Here is a 27,271-nt window from a genome sequence, read left to right as displayed (position 1 = left end):
CGCTGCCCGCTGCCCGCTGCCCGCTGCCCGCTGCCCGCTGCCCGCTGCCCGCTGCCCGCTGCCCCCTCCCCTGAGGGGCCGTGCCTTCCGCCCCGTCCAGGTAGACGCGCCGATATCCTTCCGCACAGCGCCCGCCCCGCCTCCCCGCGGCCGTCCCGCCTCCCCGCGGCCGTCCCGCCTCCCCGCGGCCGTCCCGCCTCCCCGCGGCCGTCCCGCCTCCCCGCGGCCGTCCCGCCTCCCCGCTCCCCATTAGTCGGCCTTGCCGAGGCGAGGAGGTTCCGCTTAATCAGAGGGCAGAGAGCGGCCCCGCCTCCCGCGCACCGGCGAATGGCGTTGAAGATCAGGGCGGCGGGTGGCCGGCCAGAGGTGCCTTTGGGGAGGTGGCGGCGGCGGGAGGTGAGTTGAGAGCGGCTCGCGGCCGTCCCCAGCCGCTCCAGTGGCCCGGCCTGGCGCCGGCCTGTGCCCCTGCCTGGTATGGCGGGGCCACGGGGGGACCGGCCGGCGCGGCGCTCCGCACGGGCTGGCGGCGGCGGCTGCTGCTGGGCGCTGCCCACGGCGCTGTTGTGCGCCTACGGCTTCTTCTGCAGCGTGCGGCCGTCGGAGCCGTTCCTCACCCGCTACCTGCTGGACCCGCACAAGAGTCTCTCCGAGAGCCAGGTACCGCCACCGAGAGCAGCTCGCGCCCGCGTGTCTGGCCGTGCGGCACATGCGTGCTGAGGCTTACCGCCGCGTTCTTTCTCCCCTAGGTATTCAACGAGATTTACCCGGTATGGACTTACTCCTACCTGGCACTGCTGTTCCCGGTGTTCCTGGCCACGGACTACCTGCGATACAAGCCCGTGGTGCTGTTGCAGGGCCTGAGCCTCATCGTCACCTGGTTCATGCTGCTGTACGCCCAGGGACTGCGGGCTGTCCAGTTACTGGAGTTCTTCTACGGGATGGGCACGGCCACCGACATTGCCTATTACTCCTACATCTACAGTGTCGTCGATATCAACCTATACCAGAAGGTCACCAGCTACTGCCGAAGTGCCACCTTGGTGGGCTACACAGTGGGTTCGGTCTCTGGACAGGTCCTTGTGTCTGTGGCAGGATGGTCCCTCTTCAGCTTGAATGTTATCTCCTTAACCAGCATATCCATTGCCTTTGGCACGGCGTGGTTCCTGCCGATGCCACAAAAAAGCCTTTTCTTTCACCACGCCTCGAGTCAGCAGCTGAGTTGGGAAATGAAGGTCATGGACTGCAAAAATGGATCGGCTGTCCAAGATCATCCCAGCGTGCAGAGGGCAGCTGGCTGGGAGGATGAGACGAAAGTTCCCTTAAACGGGCAGAGTCCTTCAGTGGAGAAACCGGTGAGTTGTGCCCTAGGCTTGCATAAGTACAAGATGTGATGCTGATGTGGTTGCCATACATGCTTATGTGTATACATGTATGAAGCAATATGTGCATATATGTATACAGCATCAGAGATGTAATATCCAACAATAAAAAAGCGTCCCATTGCTTATTCTACTTCCTTATCTATAGCAGAGGAAAATTTATTTACAGCTTCCTTTTGCTGATTCAGCATGACAGGCTACTCCTTAGTTTTTCTGAAGTTGTTTTTCTTGTCTCACATGGCTGTGATTAAAATTCTCTGGGCATCAAATTGTTATCAAATAACACAAAGCAAGGGGCATCTCTGGGGCACTGAAAGTTGAGTGTTAGTTCAAATTCTGTGTGTACTTTTGCATACGTCCCATGACTTGCAAAGATGAGGCAATTCTTGCACTCGCTTGCGTTTTGAAAACACTTGTTACTTCAACTGTTGTGAATGTTGGGCACTAATAAGCTATGTAGTAACTGGGTTTTATGCTCCTGGAAGGAAACTGATCCATGAAGGAAAGCGCAGTAGTCCTTGAGAGCACTTACAGACTGATGTTGATTAGATATGGATGGACAGAATACAGATAAATTGCAGGAGGGATCCCTGCGTAACAACAGCTTAATGCAGCCCAGGAGAGCACCAAAGTAGTGCCCCAGCTGGTGTCTTTTGTGGGCTACATAACCTCTAACAAGTGTGCCAGGCGCCCTTGTTTGGTGGTGGCATGTGTTGGATCACCTGCTAGGTCACAAGCAAGTAGCCTCCAGCTTTGAGGCCTGACAATGTGTGTGTATGCGTGGAGCTGCCTGCTGGGTAGGCCTGTGCCATGCTGCCCGGCATAGCTACTGCATGCATCTGGAGAGCCTGTCACAGCAGGGGAAGGCAATGCACTTGTCAGGGGTCAGCCTTGCTCCTCCATCAGGAGGAGGCTATGCTCTTTCTGACAACAGGCCACAAGGTAAACATGGCTCTTATGGGTATTTCACTTGTCAAGTCCCAGTTAGATGGGTCGAGAGAGGCAGCATCCAGGTCTGCTTTCGGCTTCTTTCAGCTACAGCTGGGAATTAAAAGGTATTAACATTCCAGAGACTTAATCCTGCCACATCTAGCATGATCTTGTGCGAGCAAAAGTATTATTAATCATGTTATACTCACATGCTGAAGGATATTAAGTAAGACAAATTCTGTGTGGATAATAACTATAAGGTATTAATATAGCTTATCCATCTCTTTTGTTTATCTTACCAGGGTGGTTCCAAACTAATGGGGATAATTTTAATAAAGGAGCTAATACACTTGCGTAACTTGCCAGAGTTCAATTATAGCAGGTGATAAAAGCTGAGAAGTATTGGTGTGTGATGATAATCATCCTTAATGTGGTAACTGCAACCATGCTTCACGGACAGAAATGGATGGCTGCATGAATAACTGTGCTGAAGAAGCACTGCTGGGTGGTGGGAAGGAGGATGCATTTTTCCAACTTATGAGGCACGTGCTCTGTTTTTGCAGTGTATGTGACAGTTCCCTTCCCTGGTTTTCTCGTGCCCTGTGTTTGAGCTTTGTGTGAAACCTTCTGTGTGGGAGTTACATTGCTGAAGTCTCAGGGCCATGAGCTGCTTCCCAGGTTTCTCTGTTGGCCTCTAGAGGAATGATGTCCACATGCAGAGTAAGTGTTTTGCCCATGGCAAAGCACCAACGGGACTATGTGGTGTTAATGAAGATGCTTAGAAATCAGTGACACTTTGAGAGGTGGAAAAGAGGAAGTTAAGGATAGTCAGGATATAGTCTTTGGAGCTTTTAGTAGAAACACCTTGAAATGAGTCTTACTGCTCATAGAGAATAGAATTTCCCAAGCAGACACTGTGCAGTTTCCCCAGGGAAATGGCGTACTACCAAGAGCCCAAAGTTGCTGCAACTGTCTGGAAACTGCTCTGAAACTGAGTGTGCAACAGCACAATGAGCTGCTCAGCCCTGTGACAGTGCTGTATATTTCCCTGGAGGGAATAGCAAGTTCAGAGGGGGCAGAGATGCTAGGTTGGAGGCTCTGCCCAGTCCCACGTGAAGTAGCTACCAACACAAGAAGGGTCTTCCCTGTCTACAAAGACCATTTGCATGGTTTTGCAGCAAATGGAATCAGCAGCTCTGTCTACAAAATACAGTTGTGCTCATTTCCTCTGCTGCTGTTGGCATGAAGTGGTTAAGAACAGGACTGTGGCAGGCTGCAAGTAAAAAGCCATTTTTGTTTGTAGTCATTCCTTGCTGGTAGAACTGATCTAGTTGCTTTTTTTTTTTTTTTTTCTAAAACCACTTCATATGTCTGCCCTCTTTGATGCTTTTTCTAGAAAGATTTGGAGGGGAGGGCTTCATTTTTATCTCATGCCGTTTGTCAGAGCACTCATACGTGAGAGCTACCATTTGCAATAGCACTATCTGGTGGAAGTAGCTTCTGTTTCTCTTTGCATCCTCAGGCAACATCTCTTGCTTTCTCAGTCAGAGCACTGGAGAATATTAGCAGGGTTAATGAGATTGTGTCTTTTGAGTATTTATAGTCCTGGATGCTAGTACTAAAGAAAATTGCCTTATTTGTGGGGAAATACACTTATCTGGTGGCTTTCGCGTTCTCTGTGTGACCGCATGTCGTGATTTTGCCCAGCCGGAGCAAAGGGGAAGAAAATTGCGACTCCTCCCCCTCCCCCTCTCGACGGAATGCGGAGGGGATCGGAGAGGGAGGGAAAAAAGTAAAAGAGCCCGCGAAAGTTGAAATAAGAACAGTTTACTGGGGAAATTGAAGAGTAACAACTATAACAAAGACAAGGGAATATTACAAAGAAAACTGGTGAGTGATACCGTTGCTCACCACCCGGGACCCGACGTAAGCGACCGCCCCCGACCGGCGACCGAGAGCCCGCGCCCCCGCGGAAGAGCTTATTCCGGAGCAAGAGCTTATTCCGGCCAGCCCCCACCTGTACCCTGGGCATGACGGTTAGGATGGTATCGAATACCTGCTGGCCAGCCTGGGTCAGCTGTTCAGGCTGTGCCCTTTCCTGGTTCCTCACGGGAATTAACTCTATCCTGGCTCAAACCAGGACACCGCATTTAGGAGAATATTAATAAGGGTTCAGGTGTCAGTGATGCTTTTTGTCTTCATGATTTGAATGACTGGCTTTTGATTCTGTCTTGTCAAAGTGGATGTTGTGTCCTATTCTCTTGCCTCATCTCTGGTACCCTTCAGTTACTGATGTAGTACTTCTAACACCTCATGGTCACTGCTGTCTGCTTGAGAGGGCCAGAGATCAAGGTGTGCCTGCACTGAACCTTTCCCCTGCATGTAAGGAGATGGCCCTGGTTAGGGCAGAGACCAACTGCTGGGACCACAGGATGGGGAAGCTTTTTATTCGTAGCTCTATGGAGGCTTGTGTCCTAGAGTGGTACTGCCACTCACCAGGCCACTTGAAAGAGACAATATTGTTGGATCAGTGTGAAGTATTTAAGAACAAAGACTAACACATCTTTCCTATTCTTTTTCCATTCTCTGCAGGAGCAGAAAGTAGACATCGTAAAGGTGCTCAAAGATCTCTGGCAGGACTTCCTGCAGTGCTACTCCTCCCGAACCATGCTCTGCTGGTCCGTGTGGTGGGCACTGTCCACCTGCGGCTACTTCCAGGTCATCAACTACGCTCAGGGCCTGTGGGAGATGGTGCTGCCTTCTCATAGCACAGAGATCTACAATGGTGCTGTGGAGGCAGCCTCAACGCTGCTAGGTAAGCTGCTGGCATAGCTCCCGCTCTGCAGTGAGAAATACCACGTGTCTCTCAAGGTCACCTTTGAGAGCAGCTTGTGTTGCCCCAAGCATGGGGGAGAGGCAGTCCCAGCATTCAGAGTGAGTCTTCCGTGCCACGCACAGGTACAGTGCTCAGTGATGAGGTAGTTGCTGCACGCAGCCCAATTCTTGTAATGCAGTACATGAGTGTTTAAAGGAGCCTCCCAAGTCAATCCTCACTCTGAAATATTCAGCAGAAGGCTTCAGGTATGTGACTGACTCTGTGCTCTTGGCAGTCACTAGGCCCGTGGCTTTATGCTTGTTTTAACCACTCAAAGTCAGACTGAGGGTCCCATGGGTTTATTGTTTTGTTCTCTGTCAGTGTAGGGAACATATGAAGGTCCCCTGTACACACGCAGCATGCAGTGGGCCACGTTTAGTCACCTCAGCACCGTGAAGCATAAAAACTATTTAAGATGAAAGAAGCTGCTTGACTTGAAAGGGACAGGCAGGTCAGTCAACACAAACATTTGTTTATTAAGTTGCTTAATAGTAATCCTTTACCATAACTAGGATAATACCTTTTTTAATATAGCAAACCCTTCCAGAGGCTTTCTAGGTGTTGTGCAGTATGTTCCTTTTCTTTGATGGACTCTCTTTCTCTGGAGACATTCAAAACTCACCTGGATGAGTTCCTGTGTGACCTACTCTAGGTGGTCCTGCTCTGCCAGGGGGGTTGGACTAGATGGTCTTTCAAGGTCCCTTCTAACCCTTAACATTCTGTGATTCTACCATCTGTTGTTGACGTCACCTGCTTGGGGGCAGAAGAGACCAAGGTACACAAACAAGGAAGGCTTAGTACTTTCTTGGCCATACTGAGCCACCTCTTGGACTTCAGTGGGAAGCTGTGACTAGTTTATAATTCTAAAAGCTGGTCTACCACCCATTGTTGGGTTTGAAACTATTAGCAACTTGATTCTGAAGGCTTTGGCTATTAAATTGTCTTTGATGTGCTAAACCTGCACTTCAATAGTATGCAGTCATACACTGTTCCACCACTCTCACATGTTGCTGTGGCTCTTATTTCATGATTGGTTTGTCTTCCTCTGCCATCTTGCTTTGGTCCCAGGAAGAGGAAAAATCGACATCAAAGGCAAGAAGATTCATAGCTTGGCCAAGTATCAGCAGATTGCAAGATTTTTAAGAAAGGCGTATTCTTCAAACTTCATTATTAATATATTTGATATGAAGGTCCTTTTAGTTTTTTTAAATGCCTGTGAACAATCGACCTATTGGAAGAAAGATGGTTGGTACTAAACTGATTTAAACCTGAAAATTTTAGATTAACCTTTTTACTCTTTTTTTTTTTTCTCAGTTATAAGTTTTATAAATGGTTGAATCATTTTGGTTTTTGCTGTCTTGAAAGCAAATTAGCTAGTGTCCCTGAACTACTCAAAAGACAGAACAAAAAAATCCTTCTTGTTAACTCATATTCATTGCTTGGAACAAGTGAAGCTTAGTGAAGTAATAATCTTAACTAAAAGCTTGAAGTGTTTAAGAGGACTGGAAGGGACCTGATAAGGATGAGCAGACAGTGACCTGACTTCCTAGACACTAGTGCAAATGCTCTAACTTCTTCTGATTTCCAGTTTGAATCTATTACTGAGCAGTTTGTTTATCTCTGAAGTCATGCCAAGGTAGCACTAAATCTTTGCTCAAGCCGAGTTTGTCTAGTTGTTCTTTGGCAAAGTTAAACTCTTTGTTCACTTTTGTCATCTTACAAGCCCCTCTTTGCAGCAAACTTGGTTTGAATTGCATTCTTTTTGAAGGTGGATGACCAGAGCACTGAGTAACTGAACACAGAGCACTGAGAGCACTCAGCTTTACTCAGTGAGACCTCAGACTTATCATAGAATCATAGAATGGTAGGGGTTGGAAGGGACCTTTAGAGATCTAGTCCAAGCCCCATGCAGAAGTATCAGGTTGCATAGGAACATGTCCAGGTGGGTCTTCAAGACTTCCACGGAAGGAGATTCCATTGCAGAAGAACATACTGTTTGTTCTTCTCCCTTTCCTAGTGCATCCCAGATATGGTTTGCCATGTTCATGTCTCGTAGTCATTCTGTGCTCAATCATGAGCAACGGTTGGCAGCCTTTGTGTACAATGCTGTTGCCATTCCTGCCAGTACCTGTGCTGCCCTGCAGAGGCATTTAAGTTGGTGTGGCAACTCATGTGGCTGTCAGCTTCCTGTCCTGGGCAAGATAAATAGTATTCCCTTCAGTAAGGTCAACTGACTGTTAAGCTGGATCCCTGCCCCTTGTTGGGAATGTGGCAATCCTTCATCAGATTGGGTTGCAAAACCACTGGATCAACTGTGGGTGTCTAGTTGCAGAACACCGACTGTGTATCTTCTTGAAATTAGGTGTCAGGCTGATAGAGCCTTGAGACACAGGGTAGTACAACTTTGTGAGTTGCCATGAGATCCCAGAGAGTGATGCTTATTCCTAGTGTCAGAATTGCTGAGATAGTAGAAAGAAGGCTCTAGGACATAGCTTCTTTGTGCATCTCAATGTTTTGCTACTGAGGAAGACAGACTTTGTAAGAGCAAAATGTCAGTCAAGTAGTGTCACAGCAGGCCCTAGGAAGAAGGTTTAGTGGGTGGAAATAAATTCCTTTCCCTTGGCGTGGCCATCTTCTTCACTAGTCTGCAAGATTGATGTGAGGTCTGACAGGGCTGCAGACTTATACACAAGGAGCCTTCATGTGCTTGAAGGATTTCTAAGATAGCAGGCCAGCTAAGGGCTACAAGGGCAGCTTAGATGCTGCATTGTAGCACTTTTGTGCAGTGGTCAAATGCTGAACACAATCCTGTGTTTCAGAGATGTCCAGTAAACCTCCCTTTGTCAGTATGCTGTTTGTCTAGTTTGCTGTGTACACCAGCATCGTTGTGCTGTTCATTGCTGTTTAGCTTGTTTGCAGAACAAGGCCTATTTCAAATGAGAATTTTCTTGTAATCTAATATGTATCTGGACTTCGTGTAGTTACAACTATGGTAGTGTGTGAAACACACCTGCTCCTTGAGTTGTGTGAAATATCGCACACTTTCCGTCTTGTGATCGGTCTTTTCGCTCTACCCTCCCTTCAAAAAGTACAGCTAGGAGTTACAAACTGGTTCTGATTGTAAAGGATCGTTCTTGCACAATCACCAGGGTGTGATTGTAGCTTGTGATTAGGCTGCATCCCAGTAGATGTGGATTTGGACTCCTGCTCTTAATCTTACAGCCCAGCATGAAGATGATGGTATATGTAGGTTTTTTCTGCCTCCTGGGAGAGAGCTCTAACAGCTGTTCATCAAAGTAGGTAGTGTCATCTTCCTTCCTCCCTCCACTGAAGCCCCACAAAACAGTTGGCTCGGTGCTTTTGAGAAGCAGGGTTTGCATTGCTCTGTAGCCCAATTGACAATGCTGCTTACAGTGAGGCACAAAGAGCTGAATGCCAGTGACCTGAGTCCTGGGGCTGTTGAGCTTCTGAAGCCAGAGGGGAGACTTCAGAGGCAGTCAGCATTGACATACTTTTTGTGTGTGTATGTGTTCCTGTAAAAGCAAGTGGGAGCTGACAGCAGTGTTCCAGATGAGGTAGAGGTCAGGGAGGAGAGCTGCCAAGGTGTGTGCATTAGCGTCCTGCACTTCTATCGTGTTTGGCTACTAGGGCTTGTACAGCGTCTAATACACAGTCTCCAAATTATTCCAATTGCAATTACTAACAGTTGTGCTTCCCTTTCCCTTTGCAGGAGCTGTTGCAGTGTTTGTTGTGGGTCACATAAAAACGTCTTGGGCCATGTGGGGTGAAGTAGCACTTGCCCTGTTCTCCTTTCTTATTGCTGCTGCTGTATATATCATGGACACTGTTCGTAACATCTGGGTGTGCTATGCATCCTACGTTGTCTTCAGAATTATCTACATGCTGCTCATCACGATAGCAACGTGAGTACCTTTTTAATTCACATTGCTGAAGCTGGGAACTGCAAAAGGAGTTTGGTTCGAAGGATGCAGGAGGTTATGGACCATACTGCAGTAGGCTGACACGCTGAGAATGCCAACAGCTCTCTGGGATCAGAGCACCTTGTATCTTCTCTGCTAGCCAAGATCCTTTAGCTACATCAGACAGGAGGGCTGCTTCAGAAAGACCGAAGCCCAAAGAGCTCCCAAAATAGTTTGTTTTGGGGTTTTCTTTAAGCTTTTTACAGGTGTTTTTGAGTCTCTTCTAGTTTCTATACTAGTCTGTCACAATCCTATTTAGAAAAGTACATTATCAGTGCAAGCTAATTTAGTTGTGGCAAATGCAGCTATTGTGTTGCGTGGTCTTCCTGTCCAGAGATACTCCTATTTTTTGTGTCCCCTTGCTCTTTTTTTTCCCTTCTGTCCTTACGTTTGTGGTCATCCCTTTCTTTCCAGGTTTCAGATAGCTACAAATCTCAGTGTGGAACGGTACGCCCTGGTGTTTGGGGTCAATACTTTCATTGCCTTAGCACTTCAAACTCTGCTCACTGTGATTGTTGTGGATGCCAGTGGTCTTGGGTTAGACATCTTCACCCAGGTATGATAGACTCTCTTAGGTTTACTGATGGGAGGGAGGGAGGGAGGGAGGGAGGAAGGTACACAGAGCTGTAAAGCTTCTCAGCTACCTGAGTCAAAGGGTTTGACAGAGAAATAATCACAGATTCCTAGTATTTTAGAAGGGGAAGGGGGCTCATGTATGAACCTTCTTACAAATTTGGTAACTGCTTGGTTTAATGATTACTTTCAAAATTTTCTTTCCCCTTCTCTGCAGTTCATGATTTATGCCTCTTATTTTGCGGCCATCTCGCTGGTGTTCTTGGGAAGTGGCATATACAGTATTGTGAGAGCTTACAGAAGACAAGAGCAGACGCAAAGCAGATCTCCTGAAAGCCAATAGTGCACCAAGCAAAGACTCTTGGTGGCTACATCTGAAGATATAGGTCTGTGGTTTTTTTTTTCTTCTCTCTGCCTTTTCTTCCCAAGGCAGTCACCTTAATAGTATTTGATCCATATTTATACTATATTAGTAGCACATTTTAGAAGGTAAATGTATGAGCTCTTACATAAGTAAGAACAAATAGCTTCTTTCTAAAATGCCTTTTGTTCTTCTGTTGCATATATGTGATGTGCAGCAGAGAACAGTAAGATTTCTCAAAGAATTACAGCCTTGGGAGGTTTTAGTCCAAGGCTGTGCGTCTGGAGGCTGCTATTGAAAAGGCAGCTTCATGACTGTCCAGTCAACTGTTACTGTCTCTGTCACTGAGGTACTGCTGCAAGGCACAAGTGAGAGCACACGAACAGACCTCTGTCTCTGTGGAGAGCCCCAGGCCTGGGGCAGGAGGTGGCCTTAGGCCTGTGCTCTGCAGTGTGGCTCTCACTGTGGCTTCCTTGTAATGCTGGATGCTCTGTTTTCAGGACTAATACACTCACGTTTCTGCATATGCACGTGCTGCCTTGAGTTGCGTGTACTCTTTCTGCTGTTCCTGTCTGTCACTCCTGCTGCCAGACTTTTACCACAGCTGATCATGGTGCTTCCCCAAAAACTTGACTGTGTCCTGGGGCAACTTGTGACACTGGTGAATTGGCTATGAGCAGTACTACTTCTGCTGGGAAGGCCTGTGCCCAAGGGACAGTAAAGCTGGAGGGGAACTTTAAAAGGAATTTAAGTTGACAAAATGCTAATTCCAAGGACCCTTGGACATCTTTACCGTTATTCTTTATGGCTAACAATTGCTGCGATTACAGGAGTCAACCCTGAGGGCTCTCCTATTTCAGTGGGGTGTTGGATGGTAGTATAGCACTGGAGAAGAAAGATTTTTTAAGCTGCTCTTTGTGACGTTGAAGAATTGTGACTCTGGTAACTAAATAAACACCTTCAGTTATGGTAGTTGGTAGCATGACTGCCTGAGGCTTTCAAAAATGCCAACAGTTTTTCCCCTTATTTTAAAATGCTTGTAGTCTTCTAATGGGTCTCTGTCCACTAGTTCTACCTCTTCTTTGCACCTAAGCAGGACAGTGAATGTTTGTGGTGGGCAGATGTTTTATTTTGTCCAGTCTAAGCAATTTGGGATGTGCCTCAAACCTGGTTTTTTAAAAGTAATTTATTCTTTCCAAATTGCTTCAAGCACTGGGAACGAGTTGCACAAAGTTGTCTTGGGCTTAGGCACCTCGGTACTTGGGCACCATGACCAGCACAGCAACAGGTATCTGTAGTATCTTGTGGAAATAGCCAACAGACTGTCCCTGTTGATGTGCAGGTTGTGATGAGTTTAAGCGTACAGGAGAACTGGCAAGGGAGAAGATGCAACTTGGTGTGCTTCCCTCCATACCTTCTCTGTGTGCTGGTTAGACCTTTTTCCAGTCAGAGCCTGAAAAAGTAGCTTTAGTTTATTGCTTCCTTTTAGTGCCATGGAGACTTTACAATGTTGGGGCTGGGGAGATGTTTCTCCCCCACCTGGGCTGGGTACAGCCTCTCTCATCACTTCTGTGAGCCTCAGCCTTTACTGCACAAGGTGAATGACAGAATGTATGAGTGATACATGTTTGGGATGTGCTGCCTGGGGTCTGGGGAGCCCTTCCATGCCAGCTGCTCAGGGGAACCCACTCCCCAAAGCTTCTCTGTGTTTGCAGCCTGCCTCCTAAAACAACCCCCTCAAGAAGGGCTCAACTGTACTGGCCTTTAGACATGTAAACTCAACTGCCTGATCCTGAAATGGAAACTTGAAGCCACCAATGTATATAATCCTTTCTTTACTCTCTTTTTTTGTGGTTTTCTTAAATATAAATCTGAAGCCATGAAATGCTACCTGATGAGCTGTCCTGGGAAAGGGAGTAGGTGCATATCCATAGTAAGTGCGTATCCATCTACCAATTCCTTGGTCTGATGGCAGTTGCAGCAGGGCACGAGGAGTGGGTATACGGCACTCGTGTCAAGTTGGCCGAAAGAAGCAACTCAGCTTTAATAACGGTTTTCCTACAGAGGACAGATCATTGATGGGGAACAACCCCATTATTGAAAAGCAAGTAAAATAAACCAAAACACTAATGAATTACAGCTATAATGATGATCCTTCTGCCAAAGTAATGACACTGTGGCAACTGCAATAGAGAGGCATGCTACACTGCATATGTCTTCAGACCTAATGATGTATGAAGCCACACCTGGATGTTCTGGATCTTTGTGCTGTTGCTGAGGTGATGAGGAGGTACTACAGAGCCTGGCTGGAGCTGTATGCAGAGTTACTGTTGCCTGTGAAATTCTGTGAACACGTTGACATTGTTGGTGTCTAATTGGACAGCTATTTTTGTTAAATAAAAATATTCTGATATGTTCTGTGGTGTCGGTGTTCTTGTCTTTTGATACCTTGCTAGAATCCACCTGCTGCTGCTGTTGCAGCTTTTGCTGAGCTTCTTTGTTACAAAGAGGCAAAAAATACAAGACAAAGCCTCGAAAAAGAAACAAGTCTTCAAGGGGGTAATAGTTGTTAGCTGATTCATGTAGGTTTGCAGAACTGTGCCAGTGTCTTGCATTCTGGATCTTTAATTGCTGAGCAGTTGAGGTGCAGATGGATCCCGTGAGGTAGAAGATCACTGACTCATTGCAGGGTGACTCTGCTCAGGATGCAACAGTCTTACTGAGGGTGACTGTAAGGGAAAGGAGGTGTAGGTTTGCTGTGCAGGAGGACCTTTCGTGTGCTGCTTGAAGAGATAGCTTGTATCTAATTCAAAACCCACCTGGATGAGTTCCTGTGTGACCTACTCTAGGAGCTGCTGCTCTGGTAGAGGGGTTGGGCTAGATGACCTTTTGAGGTCCCTTCCAGCCCTTGTGATTCTGTGAAACTGGGCTGGAGGGCAAAGTGGTTTCTGAATATCTGATGCTAATTTCATGTAGTTTAGTTGTGAGTAGCAGCCCAACAAGCCTTCTCCCCACCACCAACGATCACAAAAAGGATGGTCTGGGGATTAAGGGGAGGCTTTTCTTGTGTTTCCTTGATAGCCTATTGCTGAGACAGGAGAGTTGATAGGATTGTCAGCATGTCAGGCTTGCTCTGAATTGCATCCATCTGCTTTCCCTGAGTGAATGCCTGAGTAAGCTATGCAGCAATGAGCTTCTTGACAATGTGAGGGATTAAAATCTCTGCTTGCATACAACAAGAAGGTAAGTAGTAGCCCGCAGGGATATAGCACTACCTTTTAAAGTGGATTCAAGTGTTTCATGTGAAAGGTTCTGTGACAAGAACCCTGAGGCTGCTCTTGCCTGGGAGTGAAGCAGGTCCACGTGAACTGTGGTAATCCCCCTTGCTCCTCCCATTGCATCCTGCCACACCAAGTACAGCTCAGAGATCTGAAAAGGGACACCAAGCTGCTGTCAAGGAGCTGAATTCCTGCGTTAGCAATACAGCAAACGGTGTGGTTTGATAGAGACGAGGTAAATAGAACACACGACTGGGGTGTCTGCTTTGGGATGCTGTGGTTGTTTCTTTGTTCCGGTCTGTGCTGGGGGCTGCTGGAGGTGAGTGTTACCACTGAATCTGTGCCTTCACCAGGCTTGCTATGATGCTGCTAGGATGTGGTGTAGTTCCTGGGTTTTAAGATCACCGTTAGGGGAGACAACAGATACTGGGCTTTTTCTGTCCAAAAAGTGAGGAATTGTAAGGGCTGTTGGAGGCTGCTGTTTCAGGAGCAGCACCCACTGGTGTCCCCCTGGGCTAGCACTGGCTGTGGCAGCCCACCAAAACAGGGCAGGGTTACACCCAACCCTGCTGTGGCTGCGTGCATGTCTGAAACAGCTGGCTGCTTTGTCAGTGCTCTCAGGGAAAGGGAAGAGCTCTGGGTGGAACAGATTCCATCTTCTCTATAGGTGTGGTTGTAGCAAACTACTGGGAAGGAAAGAGGGACTTGGATTATGGAAGGGGCAAGAGACTGGGAGCTCTGGACCCTGTTTCCTGCAACTCTTAACAGTGTCAATTGTTTCCTAGACAATGTACAAAAGGTGTTAAGGTGTTTTTTTCACGTTGTCCTGGTGGTGTTACCCAGCCTTGCTCTATTGAATGTACTCGCTCTGCATGAATCAATGTTCACTAAACACAGTGTCTGATGCATTAATGACATGGAAAAGAGCACAACCAACATGACTGGGCACGTCCTTGGAGACTTGCGTTGCTCAGCCATTGTTTCCGTTATGTTTTTTCATAGCTGTGCTCGGTAGCTCCCTTGCAGACAGGAATATCCTAAAACCTAAATTTAACGGCATATGGGTTAATGAATGTGTGCATGAATTTAGACTGACCTTAAGATATCGTTAAATTATTGTTATCAAGCATCACCGCTTGATTTTCCAACAATGGAGTCTAATCTTTGTCTTGAAATCATGCTGATATGTAATTAGCCAAATAAAGTATACCTCTTGTGAATGAAAGGGGAAGCACTGGCTTGTAAGATGAAGGGTAGTGATGAAGGGTAGTCTTACGATAAAAGCAGAGCAAAAAGCTTTGATATCATGCCCAGTTCTCTGTATCTGTCTGCTATGAACTTATCAAAGCTACCTGTCTGTGAAATGTGGAAAATCAGAAGTTCAGCATATTGTCTTCAACTACGCAACCCTGAGTGAGGTCAGTGGTTGATGTTTTTCCAGGTACAGCAGGAACCATTGCCAAGCAGGCAGCTGAGTGTTATCTCAGGTAAATACCAAGGAGCCCTTTCAACATACTGAAAACAATGTCAAAACCCATTTCTGTTTTTTACCATATGGTGTAGGAAACCCCAAGGATGTGGAATCCAGCCTCTTCCTGTACTGTGTGACCTACAATGACAGATGTTTTCAGAGACCTCTTGAACTCCACTTTGAAGCGGTTTAGCTTTTCTATCCTGCATGCATTTGAGTGAAAGGATAACTCTACCTGCCTTACTCCGAGACTTATCAATGCCTTGGCTAAATGTATTCATGTCTGTTTTCTGTCTGTATTTTCTTTCATTAACGTTAACCCTGTAGTGCAGGGGATATGTTGCCCTCTGAGGTGTATGGCCTTCTGGTGTGTGTGTAGGACTGTCATCCTTCACTTTGCCGGGCCAGTGTAATGAAAACTGTGTGGGGAATGGTGTGACAAGAGCCAAGTCAGTGCTGCTAGCAAGGACTCAGTCCCTCCACCCTGAGGTCCATGCTGCCATGACCTGGGCACACATGCTAGTGGGAGGGCTGAAGAAAGTCATCCTCTAAAACATGTTGCTGGGAAGCAGCTCATGTGGCTGCACAAGCCTTGGATATCCTGAAGGGCTGCTAGCACTGTGGGCTGCTTCCCCTTGCTGGGAGCTTGCCTTCCACCAGACTGAGGGGATGGTGGAGGCATGTTGTACACTGAGAAGTTTAAACTTCAGCCTTTTGCTGGTGCTGAGGGTGGAAGCTGAGGCTGCGATACGAGCTGACGTTTGGAAATCGTTTATTTGTTTTTTCTAATGAGCAGGTGTATCTGCCTCATGTTGAACCATACCTGGCGGAGTCAAGCCAGAGGCTCTGTGCTAAGTGGTGGCAACACCAACAGCTACACTTATTGGGACTGGGAGCCTGTTGGAAGTTATCAATGTGTTTAGCTAGCTGTTTAAATACCACTATTACTTCTCTGAGGCTAGGTGGTGCAGTCCTGCCCTCTGCAACGCCTCGATAGGCTGCAGCAATGGCTGCTCCTGCCTTGTGCCACCCCAGTCAGCATTTCACAGAAGGGCTTCTGTGTCAAGGCGAGCCCTCAGTGCGCTCCACAGTGGGTCTGGTGGTCATGTGGCTTGTTGTGAGGCCTGATAGTCATGGGCAAAGCAACCACAACCTGTGGGGCTGTTTGGTCTTCCATAGAAGGGGCTGCAATATGCCACCTTCCCCCACCTCAGCTCTGCTGAGAAGCACTAACCCTAGCCTAGAAGGTAACTCGGGGTGGATTTTGGTGGCTTTTCTTCCAGAAAGGAATTTATTAAGGATGTTTTTCTTGTTTGTTTTGCGGTTTTTTGGGTTTTTTTTCTTCCCATTTCAGAGTTCTAGGAGAGAGGTGAGATTAATGCAGAGAGCTGCCTCTTTGGAAACGCGGCACTATATTAACAAAAGCTCAAATTTTGACACTGCTAGTTTTTGGTCTGATCAGAGGGCTCAGCAGCAGCGGGAGCATGAATAATACAAGACCAAAAACTGCCGGCGCTCAGGCTGCTCACAAATAAGTGCGTAATTTGACAGCATCAAAGGGCTTTGAGCCGCGCAAGGACAGGCCCCTCGTCGCGCTGCCGCCCCTCTCTGGGCGCTCACGGGCGTGGGTCCCCAGCCCCCCCGCTCCATGTTCTGCGTCGCGTTAACTTCGGAGCGTGCCATGAGGCGGTGTTAACGCTAAAAGAAACGCGCCTTCAGACGTGAAAACTCGGGGAGGAGGAGGAGGGGTTAGGACCGCACGGCGCGGAGGGCCGTCGCCATGGCGACGGGACGGTGCCGCCTCGCGAGTCCGCTCGCGCCCGCCGCTGTCTCAGCGACGGCGGCGGAAAAACAACCCCCACGCAAGTGCGGGCGAGGTGCGGAAGAGTTTGGCCCTCGGGGGCCGCCGTCGGCCGTGACCGTTGCTACGGGAAGGTGAGCGCGCGCGGGGAGCGGGGGGGGGGGGGGGGGGGGGGAAGAACAGGCCCCGCTGCTGCCATGGCAACGCCGTCGGACGCACCGGCGGGGAGGGGGGAGGGGGGCAAGGGGCGGGCCTCGGCGGCGACACCTCATCCCCCAGGCTGAGGGAGAGTTGGCGGCGGCATTCATGGGCATAGGCTCGGCTCTTGTGGGGAGTGCCGGTGAGGCGAATGGCGTGGCGGCTGCACCTGCCGGGTGGGCGCGGGGCGGCCCCGGCGCAGGAGGCCGCCGCCGGCCCTCGCGCGGCCGCTCTTCCCTCGGGGCGACCCGGCGAGATGGGCTGCGCCGGCTGCCCGCGGGGGTGGGCTGTAGCCGCGGCCAGGCAGTTCGCCCGGGGGAGCGGCGTTCGCCGGTCTTCGTAAGCAGAAGCCGTCCGAGTTAAGATGCGGAGCCGGGCGCTGAGCGCCCGACGCGGGGCTGGGCGGCCCCCCACCATGACGGCATTGGGTTGGGGTTCAGCAGTCCGTATAAATGTATATATTGGTACAAAGGGCTAAAATAACAGACCCGACGCTATGCTTCTCTTTTTTGTTGTTCTTGTTACTGTGCCCAGCCTGTGCTTTAGTATAGCCATGGAGGGGTGCTTTGCAGAACGATTCAGTCGCAGCAGACACATCGCCGCCCACCCACACCACCCCCATTATTGTAGAAGCAGGTGAAAATGACGACTTGAGGTTTTTCTGAACACTTTTGGACTTTAATATTTGTGTTGAGTGTTACAGGCTTACATGAATGTTAAAGGCACAAGGTAGCTTTTGCATCTGCTCACTGTAATGCTAGAGTTAAATAGTTCTTTCGTGGCTAGTGTGTACTAGAGCAAAGTAACTTTCATTAAGAACCCAAGTGCATTTTGCCACCCAAACCAAGGATATTCATGAATGAAGGGGCATTTCCTGGCAAAAAAATGGTTATGTGTATTATGAGTAGAGGTGTAGGAAAAATATGATGGAAATAAGTCATGGTGTGGAAAGCCAAGGCACCAGTCTGAAGAACCTTTGAGAATTTAAACTTGGAGAGATCTAGTGTGGATGAGTGATTCTTGTGGCACATGGTGGCTAAAAAGTGAATTAAGGGAAAAAAAAATGCCTTGAACAAAATACGGATCAAACAACAACAAAAAGAGCTTTTATAAAATTTCTGTAGAAACAAGTTTGCTACAAAAGTGCCCAGCTTTATTACCATCCTTTCCTTTTGTTGTGCTTTAACTGCAGCCAGAAATGAAGCATCACACAGCTCCTGGCTCACTCCTCCCCACAGTGGGAGGGGAGAGAGAATTGGAAGGGCAAAAGTGAGAAAGGTATAGGTTGAGATAAAGCAAAAGCCACACATGCAAGCAAAGCAAAACAAGGAATTAATTTGCTGTTTCCCATTGGCAGGTAGGTGTTGGAGCCATCCCCAGGAAAGCAGGGCTCCATCACCTGTAGTGGTTACTTAGGAAGACAAACACCATCACTCTGAGTGTCCTCCCTGATTCCTGCTTCTTCCCCCAGCTGTATATGCTGAGCATGTTGTCATATGGTCTGGAATATCTCTTTGATCAGTTGGGGTCATCTGTCCAGGCTATGTCCCTGCTCAGCTTTTTGTGCACTTCTAGCTTGCTCACCGGTGGGGTGGTGTGAGGAGCAAAAAAGACCTTGACTCTATGCAGGCCCTTTTAAGCAGTAACTAAAACAAACCTGTGTTATCAACATTGTTTCCAGAACAAATCCAAAACACAGCCTGGTACTAACTACTGTGAAGAAAACTACCCCATCAAAAAGAGCACATCTCTTAAACAAATCTTGACCAAATTTTGAAGTTTAAAAGAGCAGTGCTTTTGTCAGGCGTGGAATGCAGAATGTTCAGAAATGGAGCTGATGTTCCTGAGAATAAATAACTTCAAACTCAGAGATGCTCATCAGAATTTAAACCAGAAGTTTAAAGGTATTTAAGCCCCTCCTTCTGTGTGTATGAGTTTTTTACAAAATGGACTACAAAATGCTTAGATAGATAGGGAAGTCCAGGTGCAACCCCTCTGGTCTGGAAGGACCAAATGGTCACACAGCAAGAGCTGTCTTGCTCTTCCAGGGCCATCCAGGGACGGAGCTTGCTCTTGCATCCCATATTGTGTTGCCATATGCTAATGGTGATATCGTGATCTTTAGTATGTTGCAAATGACACAGATTTGTCCTACTAGGGAGACCCTTAGAAGCATCACTCCAGCCTATGGCAGAAGGCACAAAGAAGAATGGGAGCTTTTGAATAACCAGTGTCTCTTTTATGTTGCTTTTGCAAACAGTAATAAAATAAATTAGGGGAGGAATGATGAGTGGCTGAAGCTCTAAAAAGAGCAGAATCGGCTGTCTAGGCTAATGTGTCTCTCCATATGTCTTCAACCCTTTTGTGTCTTTAGATGGAGACAAATGCCTTCTACAGAGTCAACCAAGACAAGGGGTGACAGGCAGGCAGTAAGGAGCCCCAGTCACTGGCATCTGAGCATTCCTTCAGGAGCCGTTGGCACCTGTGTGCTCCACAGCCCAAAGAATGTTTAGAAGATTTAGTTCTTACTGTGGCTCATGTTCAGTTTTGTCATTAATATGACTATTTCTAGCCTGATTAGCTGGCTTATGAGTATTTCCCACTGTTGTCCTCAGAAATTCAAACCAGAACTGCATTCTTCTCCAGCTGGTGCCTGTGGAACTTTGCCCCTTATGCTAGTGGAAGTGATATGGTTAGAGAGCTTGTAAATGTTCAGTTACTCTACCAGAAAGTTTCAGAAATCCAATCAAGGAATGTCTTAATATGTCATTACCACAAGGAAATGGGCTCAAGTTGTGCCAAAGGAAGTTTAGATTGGATATTAGGAGAATTTTTTCACCGAGAGGGTTATTAAGCATTGGAAGGGGCTGCCCAGGGAGGTGGTGGAGTCACCATCCCAGGAGATATTCAAAAGACACATAGATGAAATACTGAGGGATATGGTTTAGTGATGGGCTTGGCAGTTTGAGGTGGGTGGTTGGACTCTGTGATCTTAAAGGTCTTTTCGAACCGTAACAATTCTATGATTATGACAAGCTTTTTGGTAATTTGATCTACTTTAAGCCATGACATGGCTCTTCTAGAAATTGTGCATCCTGTATTTTTGCATTGTAAATTTAAACGTGTTAAGATTTCTTTAAAGGCAAAAGAGCCAAGCAGATAGAAAACAACAATGTAAATCCCACCTGGGAGCAATTAAAGTTCACAGTACCTCTAAGAAACATAAAATAGCTACTGCTTTGTCCAGGCACCAGACTAAGAGATAGTGAATTCTAGTTTTATCTCTGTCAGAGGCTTACTGCAAGACATTGAGTAGGTCACCTTGGTTTGCTTTGCCTCAATCATCCCTGGTAGGCGGAGCTGGAGAGGCCAAGCCCATTCATGTTTATAAACCACTGGTGATCCTTAGTCCTGAGATACTGTGGTTCTGTCTAACACAGTTGTATTGATACTGCTCAAAAGTTCGTTGTGGGTGCCACAAGAGATATCAGTATTCTGTATCTGAGTGTCACTAGAGTTTTAAAACCGTTTTTTCTTTACTCTCTGCTTTTTGTAGTATTATTCTAAGACATCAGCAAAATGAATAAAAAGGAAGACCAAGGAGATCCAGCAGATATGGATGATTTAACAGAAAGTGAAGAATATGAGGATGATTTTGAAAAAGACCTCGAATGGCTAGTTAATGAAGAAGAAAAAGAAGACAATGGTGAAAGAGAGGTATTTGTCAAATTCAGTTCTAGTTGTCCTCTAAATAAGACAAAATTGCCTATTGTTCGGAATCATAAGCACGGAATTCAGTATGGTTTGAAACGTGTAGGTAGATTCACTGCATTTTGACAAGGCAGGTTATTTGGAATTATAGTGAAAAAATAATTCAGTGAACTGGTTAGTTTGGTTATAACTGCCTTAGAACAGAATATTCAATGTTCACTGAAAAGAATGTATCTGGTTTAGAATTAGGGTAGTTAGTACCGCTCTTATCTTTATGTCTTTTTTCTCTCTGATACTGTTCTTTGTTGGGGGAATAGACTAGTTTTTTGTTTGTTTGTTTTTTTTGTAGAATCCTGAAAAAAATGAAGAGGATACTGATACACAAATTGTTAAAGATGCAGGTGACTTTGAAGAAGACAATGAGGAAATGGAAGAAAATCCAGGTCAACTTTCAGAGGCAGATGTAGATGCGAAAGTGAGACTCTCCAATGAAGCAAGTTTGGAATCCAGGTCTGATATTAACCAGGAGGAGAGTGTGTCTGATACTGACAGTGAAAGCTGTATCCAAGAATCCAAGATGGAAAACCTGCAGGAACTGGATGAAGAGGAAGATGAAGAAATAAAACGTTATATCTTAGAAAAGATTGAAGAAGCCAACAAACTGCTGGAGAATCAGGCTCCTGTGGATCAAAACAGAGAACGGAAACTAAAATTTAAGGATAAGTTGGTGGATCTTGAAGTTCCTCCTCTAGAAGATGCTGAAGTTTGTAAAACCGACCTTGCAAGAGGAGATGATGTTTCAGATAGGCTATCTCAGTTGCATATTTCTAATGAAATGGGGCAGGAAAGTGCATCACTTTCCCCACATGCTGGCAAGGATGAGGAAAAGAAGGATGGTAAAATCTTAGTGGAAAAAGATGGGAAGTTTGAACTCTTAAGTTTACATGATATTGAAAGCCAGGGCTTTTTGCCCCCAATAAGTGTTTCTTTTACTGATATTGAAACTCAACGTATGTCTCCAAAATCTTCACACTGTGGTCCTTTTGGCACTGCCTCTCATATGAAGGAAGTACCTGCAGTTAGACCAGGAGCACATTCTTTTTCTGCTGGTGGAGAGGAGTGTGCGTATTTCCCTAAGCCTCCGTCTAACCCCAGGTGTCGTCCGAATTCTGCTGTCAATGCTGCAAGAGGTCTGGCAAAGCGGAAGGCTCCGCAGAGAGCACAGTCTGCAAATGTGCCCGTGAGGAGCTCCACTTACTGTCTTTCTCCCAGACAGAAAGAATTGAGGAAGCAAATAGAACAAAGGAAGGAAAAACTGAGGAAAGAGGTAAAGATCTAGAGTTAACAAGTAGATTACAGCGACTATTCTGTTCCTCTGCTTCACAGAAACCATGTGTTCAGGGTGTGTACTCCGATTTTACATGATAAACGCAGCAGCAATAACAATAATAACAGTAGTTCTCTGGAGTCTCAGAAGTCCTTTCTTTAGAAGGAAACAAACCACCACACAGAGTGGCATAGGAGTGTACCTTGCTCATAGGAAAAATAAGTATTTGTTTCATATATCCTTCCTAAATAGGCTGCCTTCTGCTTTATTGTGCTTACTGCATTTGCTTATTGACTCTCTTTCTACCTGGATTCCATTACAGGCCCCCCGTTCCCTGGAACGTAGCACATGGTATCACATCTCCACAGATTACCCTGCAAGGCAGGAAGTAAACAGTGCCCACAGTAATGCAGGTGCACGTTTGGGTGCTCATGAAGTAGGTAACTGGCATTTATCATACGGGCCAGTGTTCAGTTGTAAAATAAGATTTACACAGGAGAATGACTGTGAGAACTATGAACAGAGAGGGAGGTGTTCAATATGTATGGAAGGTGTAGCTGGCTTTACAAGTGGCATGCCTTGTTGCTCACATAACATGCACGCAGGTGAAGCCACACTAACTGATAATACAACTGGATACATTTTCCTGCAAAGGTTTTGCATGAGTGCTGCAGTAAGTTTTCTCAAAGAATTTATTGCAAAGTTGATTTTTTTTTCACCCTTTCTCTGTTAACTGGCACTGTTTCTTCTTATCTGGTTTTATGTGGGTACTACACAGAAGACAAAAAAGAGAAAATATTCCCAGTACCAAGATTATTATTCATGTATCTATAAAAGACAGTAATTTAAGAGAAAAGAAGTATTCTATTTTAGAAAGTCAAATCAGGATCTTACTGGGAAAAAAATCCCCTTTTAATTCTTTCTGAATTTATTATTCAGAAAAACAAATGATTTGTCAGCCTATGACAGCTGTAACAGGAACGTCAAAAATCTTTACCAAAGCTTTTAAAACGTAGATGTTTGCTTTGCTTCATGATGATTCAATCATAAAAAGGTAACTTATGTGCACGTTGCATGAGGCATCTACCTTTTTTTTTCCATGCCATGATGTTCTTAAGTAAGCTGGCTAAGTAGCTTCAAAGTTGTGGCAGTGGGTCTAACCTGCTTTATTTGAAAAGTTTGCTTGGGCTTAGTTCAGTAACAAGGGGTCTGAGATGTGAAGGGTTACTGAAGTGTTTTCTTTGTACACACGAGACTCGATCTCTTGACACCACACTCTGCATATTTAAAATAAAAAGGTAGTGTGGTGCAGCCAAGGAAGGTTCTTTTCCTAGCAGGGTGTGCTAAATCTCTTCCTCTGTTTGCTGACTTATGAGAAGGTAAGAATGTATTACCTAGTTTCTTTGTTCTTGAATGGAGTTCTTCCATTCTGTGATGAATTTCACAGGAATGAAACATTTCTTGACGTTAATTTAATGCATCTGCTTCATTTTGGTGGGGTTTCTTTCCTTTTAGTAAATGGCAAATTGTAAATTTGGAGGAAAGTCTGGAAGTTTTGTGTAGGTGGGAGGAAAATCATCTGTTTGTAGGAAGAACAGATTTCTACGAGTGTTGAAATGAGTGGGGATTGTTGATTTTGTGCCAAACGGAGTCAAAAGCTGGCAAAATGTCCTCGCCAGCTTTCTGAAGCATCGTTTGAAAACTTTTCCTTGTAGGTACTTGCTGTTAGCTAAAATGGCATCAATAATCAAAACCACGATTCTCAATTCTGTAAAAATCAGTTCATTTGTGGAGTTGAAAAAGGTGATAAGCTATGAGTACTCCTTAAGTGAATCTATTAAAACTTCACGTCCATTAAAAACAGTTCTTTCTGATATGGTGGTGCCTGTGGTCCGTAAGTAATTCAATATCTTTTAGGGTTTAGTCATCCATTAAGCCTGAGAACTGCATTCATTTTTAAAATTCCTCGGTTTAAACTGGTTTTGTCAGTCAAAGCTGTTGCGCAGGCTTGACTTTAAAAGTCATTACCAGTTGGTTATTGAAATGTCTGTGAGTTGAGATGTATCATGGAAATGGAGGTAATCGCAGAAGGGGTCAGACTGAAAGTATCTGAATGTAACATGAACCGCAGAAGTGCTCAAACTTGTTTCTCCCTAGAGGTAGTATCAGCTACAGTGCAATTGCTGAGTATTCCTGTGTCATCAGTATTTTTACGTCTCTCTCATATAACTCAAATAGCTTAATATTTATTGACTATTGAAGGCCTTTGCAGCTTATAAGTTTATTCACTCTTTGTTCCATTTAAGGAGGAAGAAAGGAAAAGGGAACAAGAAGAACAGAAGAGAAGAGAGAATGAAATGGTTTTTAAGGCTTGGTTACAGAAGAAGAAAGAACAAGTGCAAGAAGAGAAGCGAATTCGTCGTGCAAAGGAGCTAGAAGACTTGAACAGCAAAGTAAGGTCTCCCTAATGTAGGACTGGGAATAGGAATACATAGGACTGTTAAATAGGAAAACCAAATTGTTCTTAGCTAAGCCTATGAAAATTCACCATGCTAGGAAATGGCTTTGTCACAGTGTTTTTAGTGAAGAGCTGGATTGACTTGTGTGTTTAGGATTGTTCTGCTTGGCAGGGTGACTTGTGTTGTAGAAACTGCATATATGCATGTAATAGCTGTAACCTTTTCATCAAGAGGATCACTTGATTGAACCCCACTGTGATCAAGCAGTCAGAAAACCCTTTGAAGTGTATTCCTTACCATCAGAACTTGTTGGCAGGCAGCTAATGCACATGATCTGACCAAAATCTGAAGCTTCAGATGCTCTGTTGTAAATTTTCTCTGCCTTGCAGTGATGGGCTCAAAAACCTAAATTCAAGATTTTTTTAAGACATACCACTTTGAATGCTTGCTCATGGATATATGCCATGCCAGATTAGCATATGCCCTAGTTTGCTTACAATGTGTGGTTCCTTGATGGGAGGTGCCAGCAGAGTTCAAAAAATGAATATAACATGATTAATATAAAGGTCATTTAATTACAAGTCCTTTGTGTGTAAATAAAATAGAATCACAGAATGGTGGGTGTTGGAAGGGGCCATTAGAGATCACTTAGTCCAACCCCCCTGCCAAAGCAGGTTCACCTTGATTAGGTCACACAGGAATGCGTTCAGGCAGCTCTTGAAAACCTCCAGAGCAGGAGACTGCACACCCTCCCTGGGCAGCCTGTGCCAGGGCTCCTTCACCTGAACAGTGAAATAGTTTTTCCTTATATTTAAATGGATCATTTTGTGTTCCAGCTTCTCTCCATCACCCCTTGTCCTGTTCTGGATTCAACAGAAAAAAGTGGTGCTCCAACCTCCTGACAGCCACCCTTTAGATATTTGTAAATGTTAATGAGATTCCCCCCTCTTCTTTATATATGTATCTATCTTATCTATAACTTTATATATATTTTTAAATATATTTTTTCTTTTTTTTTAATAGGACAGGAGCAGGAATCCAGAAGAAGCCTTCAAGTTATGGCTCAAAAAAAAGCATCAAGAACATATGAAAGAAAAACAGATAGAAATTTTGAGACGCCAAGCTGAGGGAATTGCGTTTTTTCCAAGAACAGAGGAATGCAACAGAGCCTTTAAAGAGTGAGTAGGGTCATTCCCAGAGAATCATATTGTAAAAGTCTGTAGTCCATCAGCCTAAGACTGTAGTTATGATACATCTTTACTGCTGAAGTCCTTATTAGTGGATGAGGTTTTTTTCATGAATATGAAAAATATCATAAGCTTACACCCTAGCAAAAATACTTCAGTTCCTTGATGTTTGTTCATTGTTGTGAAATTGTCAGAACCTGAGCTGAAATAGTGAACTACCCCTGCTGAAAAAGGGAGATCCTTCTCCCCTGCCCCTTTTTTTGTGTGTTCTGGAGTGGGCTTTGGTTGATTCTGTTCATGAAACAGGCAGAAAGTGAATCCAAAAAAATGTGGGGTTTTTTCCCTCAAGTCCGTGAGTTGAATCAGCTCAATGAAAGGAGGGAAGTAAGGGTGGGTGCAGCAGCAGAACTGGGATGGAAAAGTAGTGCATCCTGTGGTTAGAAGTGTCAGGCCTTTAGACTGGCTCAGCCATGACACCGAGCTTTATCCTCCAGGACAAGGTGACGTGTTAAACGAGGACAAGTCTGCTTTGCATGAATGATGGAAAACTTTTAATTGCAACCATCTGTACTTCTAGTCCTCTCTCTCTCTCTCTCCACAGATGGCTAAAACGAAAGAGAGAAGAAAAACGAGCAGAAGAGCTTGCTGCTAAAGAGAGAGCAAGGCAGCTTAGATTAGAAGCCAGAAGGGCCAAACAGATGCAGAACATCCACTGTATTAATTCAGAGCCCAAATCCTTTCGCTTCACAGACCACTACAGTTGAAAATTTGATATAACCACAAGGTTCGTGGTGGCAACCCTCTTTTTTATGGCTTGAGCTTTTGCTCTTTACAGCTACTGACTTTTTTTTGTGGTGTTTTTAATGCTTTGAAGCAAGTTTAACAATTACCTTTGCTGACAATGACTTTATTTATTTGTAATTTTATTGAAAAGCCTGCTTTTATGTGTAACTCAGGGATCTTCTTGGTTTGACCAAATTTAAATGAGTGAGAGATCTATATACAAGGGTGGCAAATACCTGTCTTTAAAAGGCACTTTATACTCAAGTCCACCATGAATTCCTGGATGCAGGCTATTACGTAAAGTATTGAATTTTTGCTGGATTAATATTGTTGTTCGCTGCTGCTTGTGGTGAAGACTGTACGAGGTGTCATGTTGTTGGAAAATGCAGTTGCTTGTACCACTTCTTCTTGATCTGTTGACCAGCTGCTAATTCTGGCTAGACCCGAGGGCTGTTTTATTTCAGTTCAGGGGGAGTGGTCAGTGAAGGCTAACGTATATGTAAACATGCCACAGTTTTTAAAATGTATTTCTGTGAGTCATAGCCAGTAGCTTTCTATCACGTGGAATTAAAAGGTTGTGTTTCTGGATTTAGGACTTTTACCAATACAATGGAAGTATACAAGGAAACCAGTATGTCCATGTTTGCTAAATTAATTATAATAAATGATATCACCTTACCTAGTTCAATTGTCAGCTCTTCTCAGAGAACATGCTGAGGTCACTCATGAAGTCATAAACTTAGTGGACGAGGAGCATTCCGTCCTGCTACGTGTCCAACACATTGCAGTAGCTGGTCTTGTTATAACATTTTTTTCCACACTCAAAATGTTTTCTGGAAGTACTGCAACCAGCAGAAGTGTGGTAGATGCAAAGCCCATTTGTCATTAGTATTTTCTCTTTCTGGAGATAGTTCTAGGCATCCTGAGGGAGTACTGGTGTTTGTTTGACTGTAGGGAA

At 45.4% G+C, this 27,271-nt stretch overlaps 2 protein-coding genes across 7 annotated transcripts; both read left to right on the top strand.

Moving 5' to 3' along the window:
* Positions 1 to 267: 267 nt before the first annotated feature.
* SLC19A2 (solute carrier family 19 member 2) lies at positions 268 to 20,451 on the top strand. 5 transcript variants are annotated; one of them, XM_062004796.1, is made up of 7 exons: positions 268 to 657; positions 747 to 1,352; positions 4,902 to 5,124; positions 8,915 to 9,107; positions 9,579 to 9,720; positions 9,955 to 10,123; positions 20,403 to 20,451. In XM_062004796.1, exons 1-6 carry the CDS (start codon positions 475 to 477, stop codon positions 10,078 to 10,080), a joined length of 1,473 nt encoding a protein of 490 aa, XP_061860780.1. In that variant the 5' UTR covers positions 268 to 474; the 3' UTR covers positions 10,081 to 10,123; positions 20,403 to 20,451. The 5 variants fall into 5 exon arrangements, with proteins under 5 accessions (XP_061860780.1, XP_061860772.1, XP_061860763.1 ...); XM_062004788.1 differs by lacking the exon at positions 20,403 to 20,451 and adding an exon at positions 12,239 to 12,475; XM_062004779.1 differs by lacking the exon at positions 20,403 to 20,451 and adding an exon at positions 10,599 to 12,475.
* On the top strand, positions 10,039 to 26,894 carry CCDC181 (coiled-coil domain containing 181). Of its 2 annotated transcripts, none has more exons than XM_062004756.1 (6): positions 10,039 to 10,123; positions 20,403 to 20,563; positions 20,907 to 21,884; positions 24,191 to 24,337; positions 25,367 to 25,521; positions 26,132 to 26,894. In XM_062004756.1, the coding sequence occupies exons 2-6, from the start codon at positions 20,426 to 20,428 to the stop codon at positions 26,292 to 26,294; spliced, it is 1,581 nt and encodes a 526-aa protein (XP_061860740.1). In that variant the 5' UTR covers positions 10,039 to 10,123; positions 20,403 to 20,425; the 3' UTR covers positions 26,295 to 26,894. The 2 variants fall into 2 exon arrangements, with proteins under 2 accessions (XP_061860740.1, XP_061860748.1); XM_062004764.1 differs by lacking the exon at positions 10,039 to 10,123 and adding an exon at positions 18,695 to 18,750.
* Positions 26,895 to 27,271: the final 377 nt, after the last annotated feature.

Source organism: Colius striatus, chromosome 1 (assembly GCF_028858725.1).
Source record: "Colius striatus isolate bColStr4 chromosome 1, bColStr4.1.hap1, whole genome shotgun sequence".
In the NCBI taxonomy this organism is placed as follows: Eukaryota; Metazoa; Chordata; class Aves; order Coliiformes; family Coliidae; genus Colius; species Colius striatus.
Note: the sequence above shows the minus strand (reverse complement) of the source record. Positions and strands in the feature narration are given on the sequence as shown.

Bases quoted from the DNA above. Each gene is read 5' to 3' on its own strand.
- SLC19A2 (XM_062004796.1), top strand. From the start codon at position 475: ATGGCGGGGCCACGGGGGGACCGGCCGGCGCGGCGCTCCGCACGGGCT. The intron at 1,353-4,901 runs GTGAGTTGTGCC...CATTCTCTGCAG, and splicing joins GTCCTTCAGTGGAGAAACCG to GAGCAGAAAGTAGACATCGT. The intron at 9,108-9,578 runs GTGAGTACCTTT...CTTTCTTTCCAG, and splicing joins CTGCTCATCACGATAGCAAC to GTTTCAGATAGCTACAAATC.
- CCDC181 (XM_062004756.1), top strand. From the start codon at position 20,426: ATGAATAAAAAGGAAGACCAAGGAGATCCAGCAGATATGGATGATTTA. The intron at 20,564-20,906 runs GTATTTGTCAAA...TTTTTTTTGTAG, and splicing joins AAGACAATGGTGAAAGAGAG to AATCCTGAAAAAAATGAAGA. The intron at 21,885-24,190 runs GTAAAGATCTAG...GTTCCATTTAAG, and splicing joins AGGAAAAACTGAGGAAAGAG to GAGGAAGAAAGGAAAAGGGA.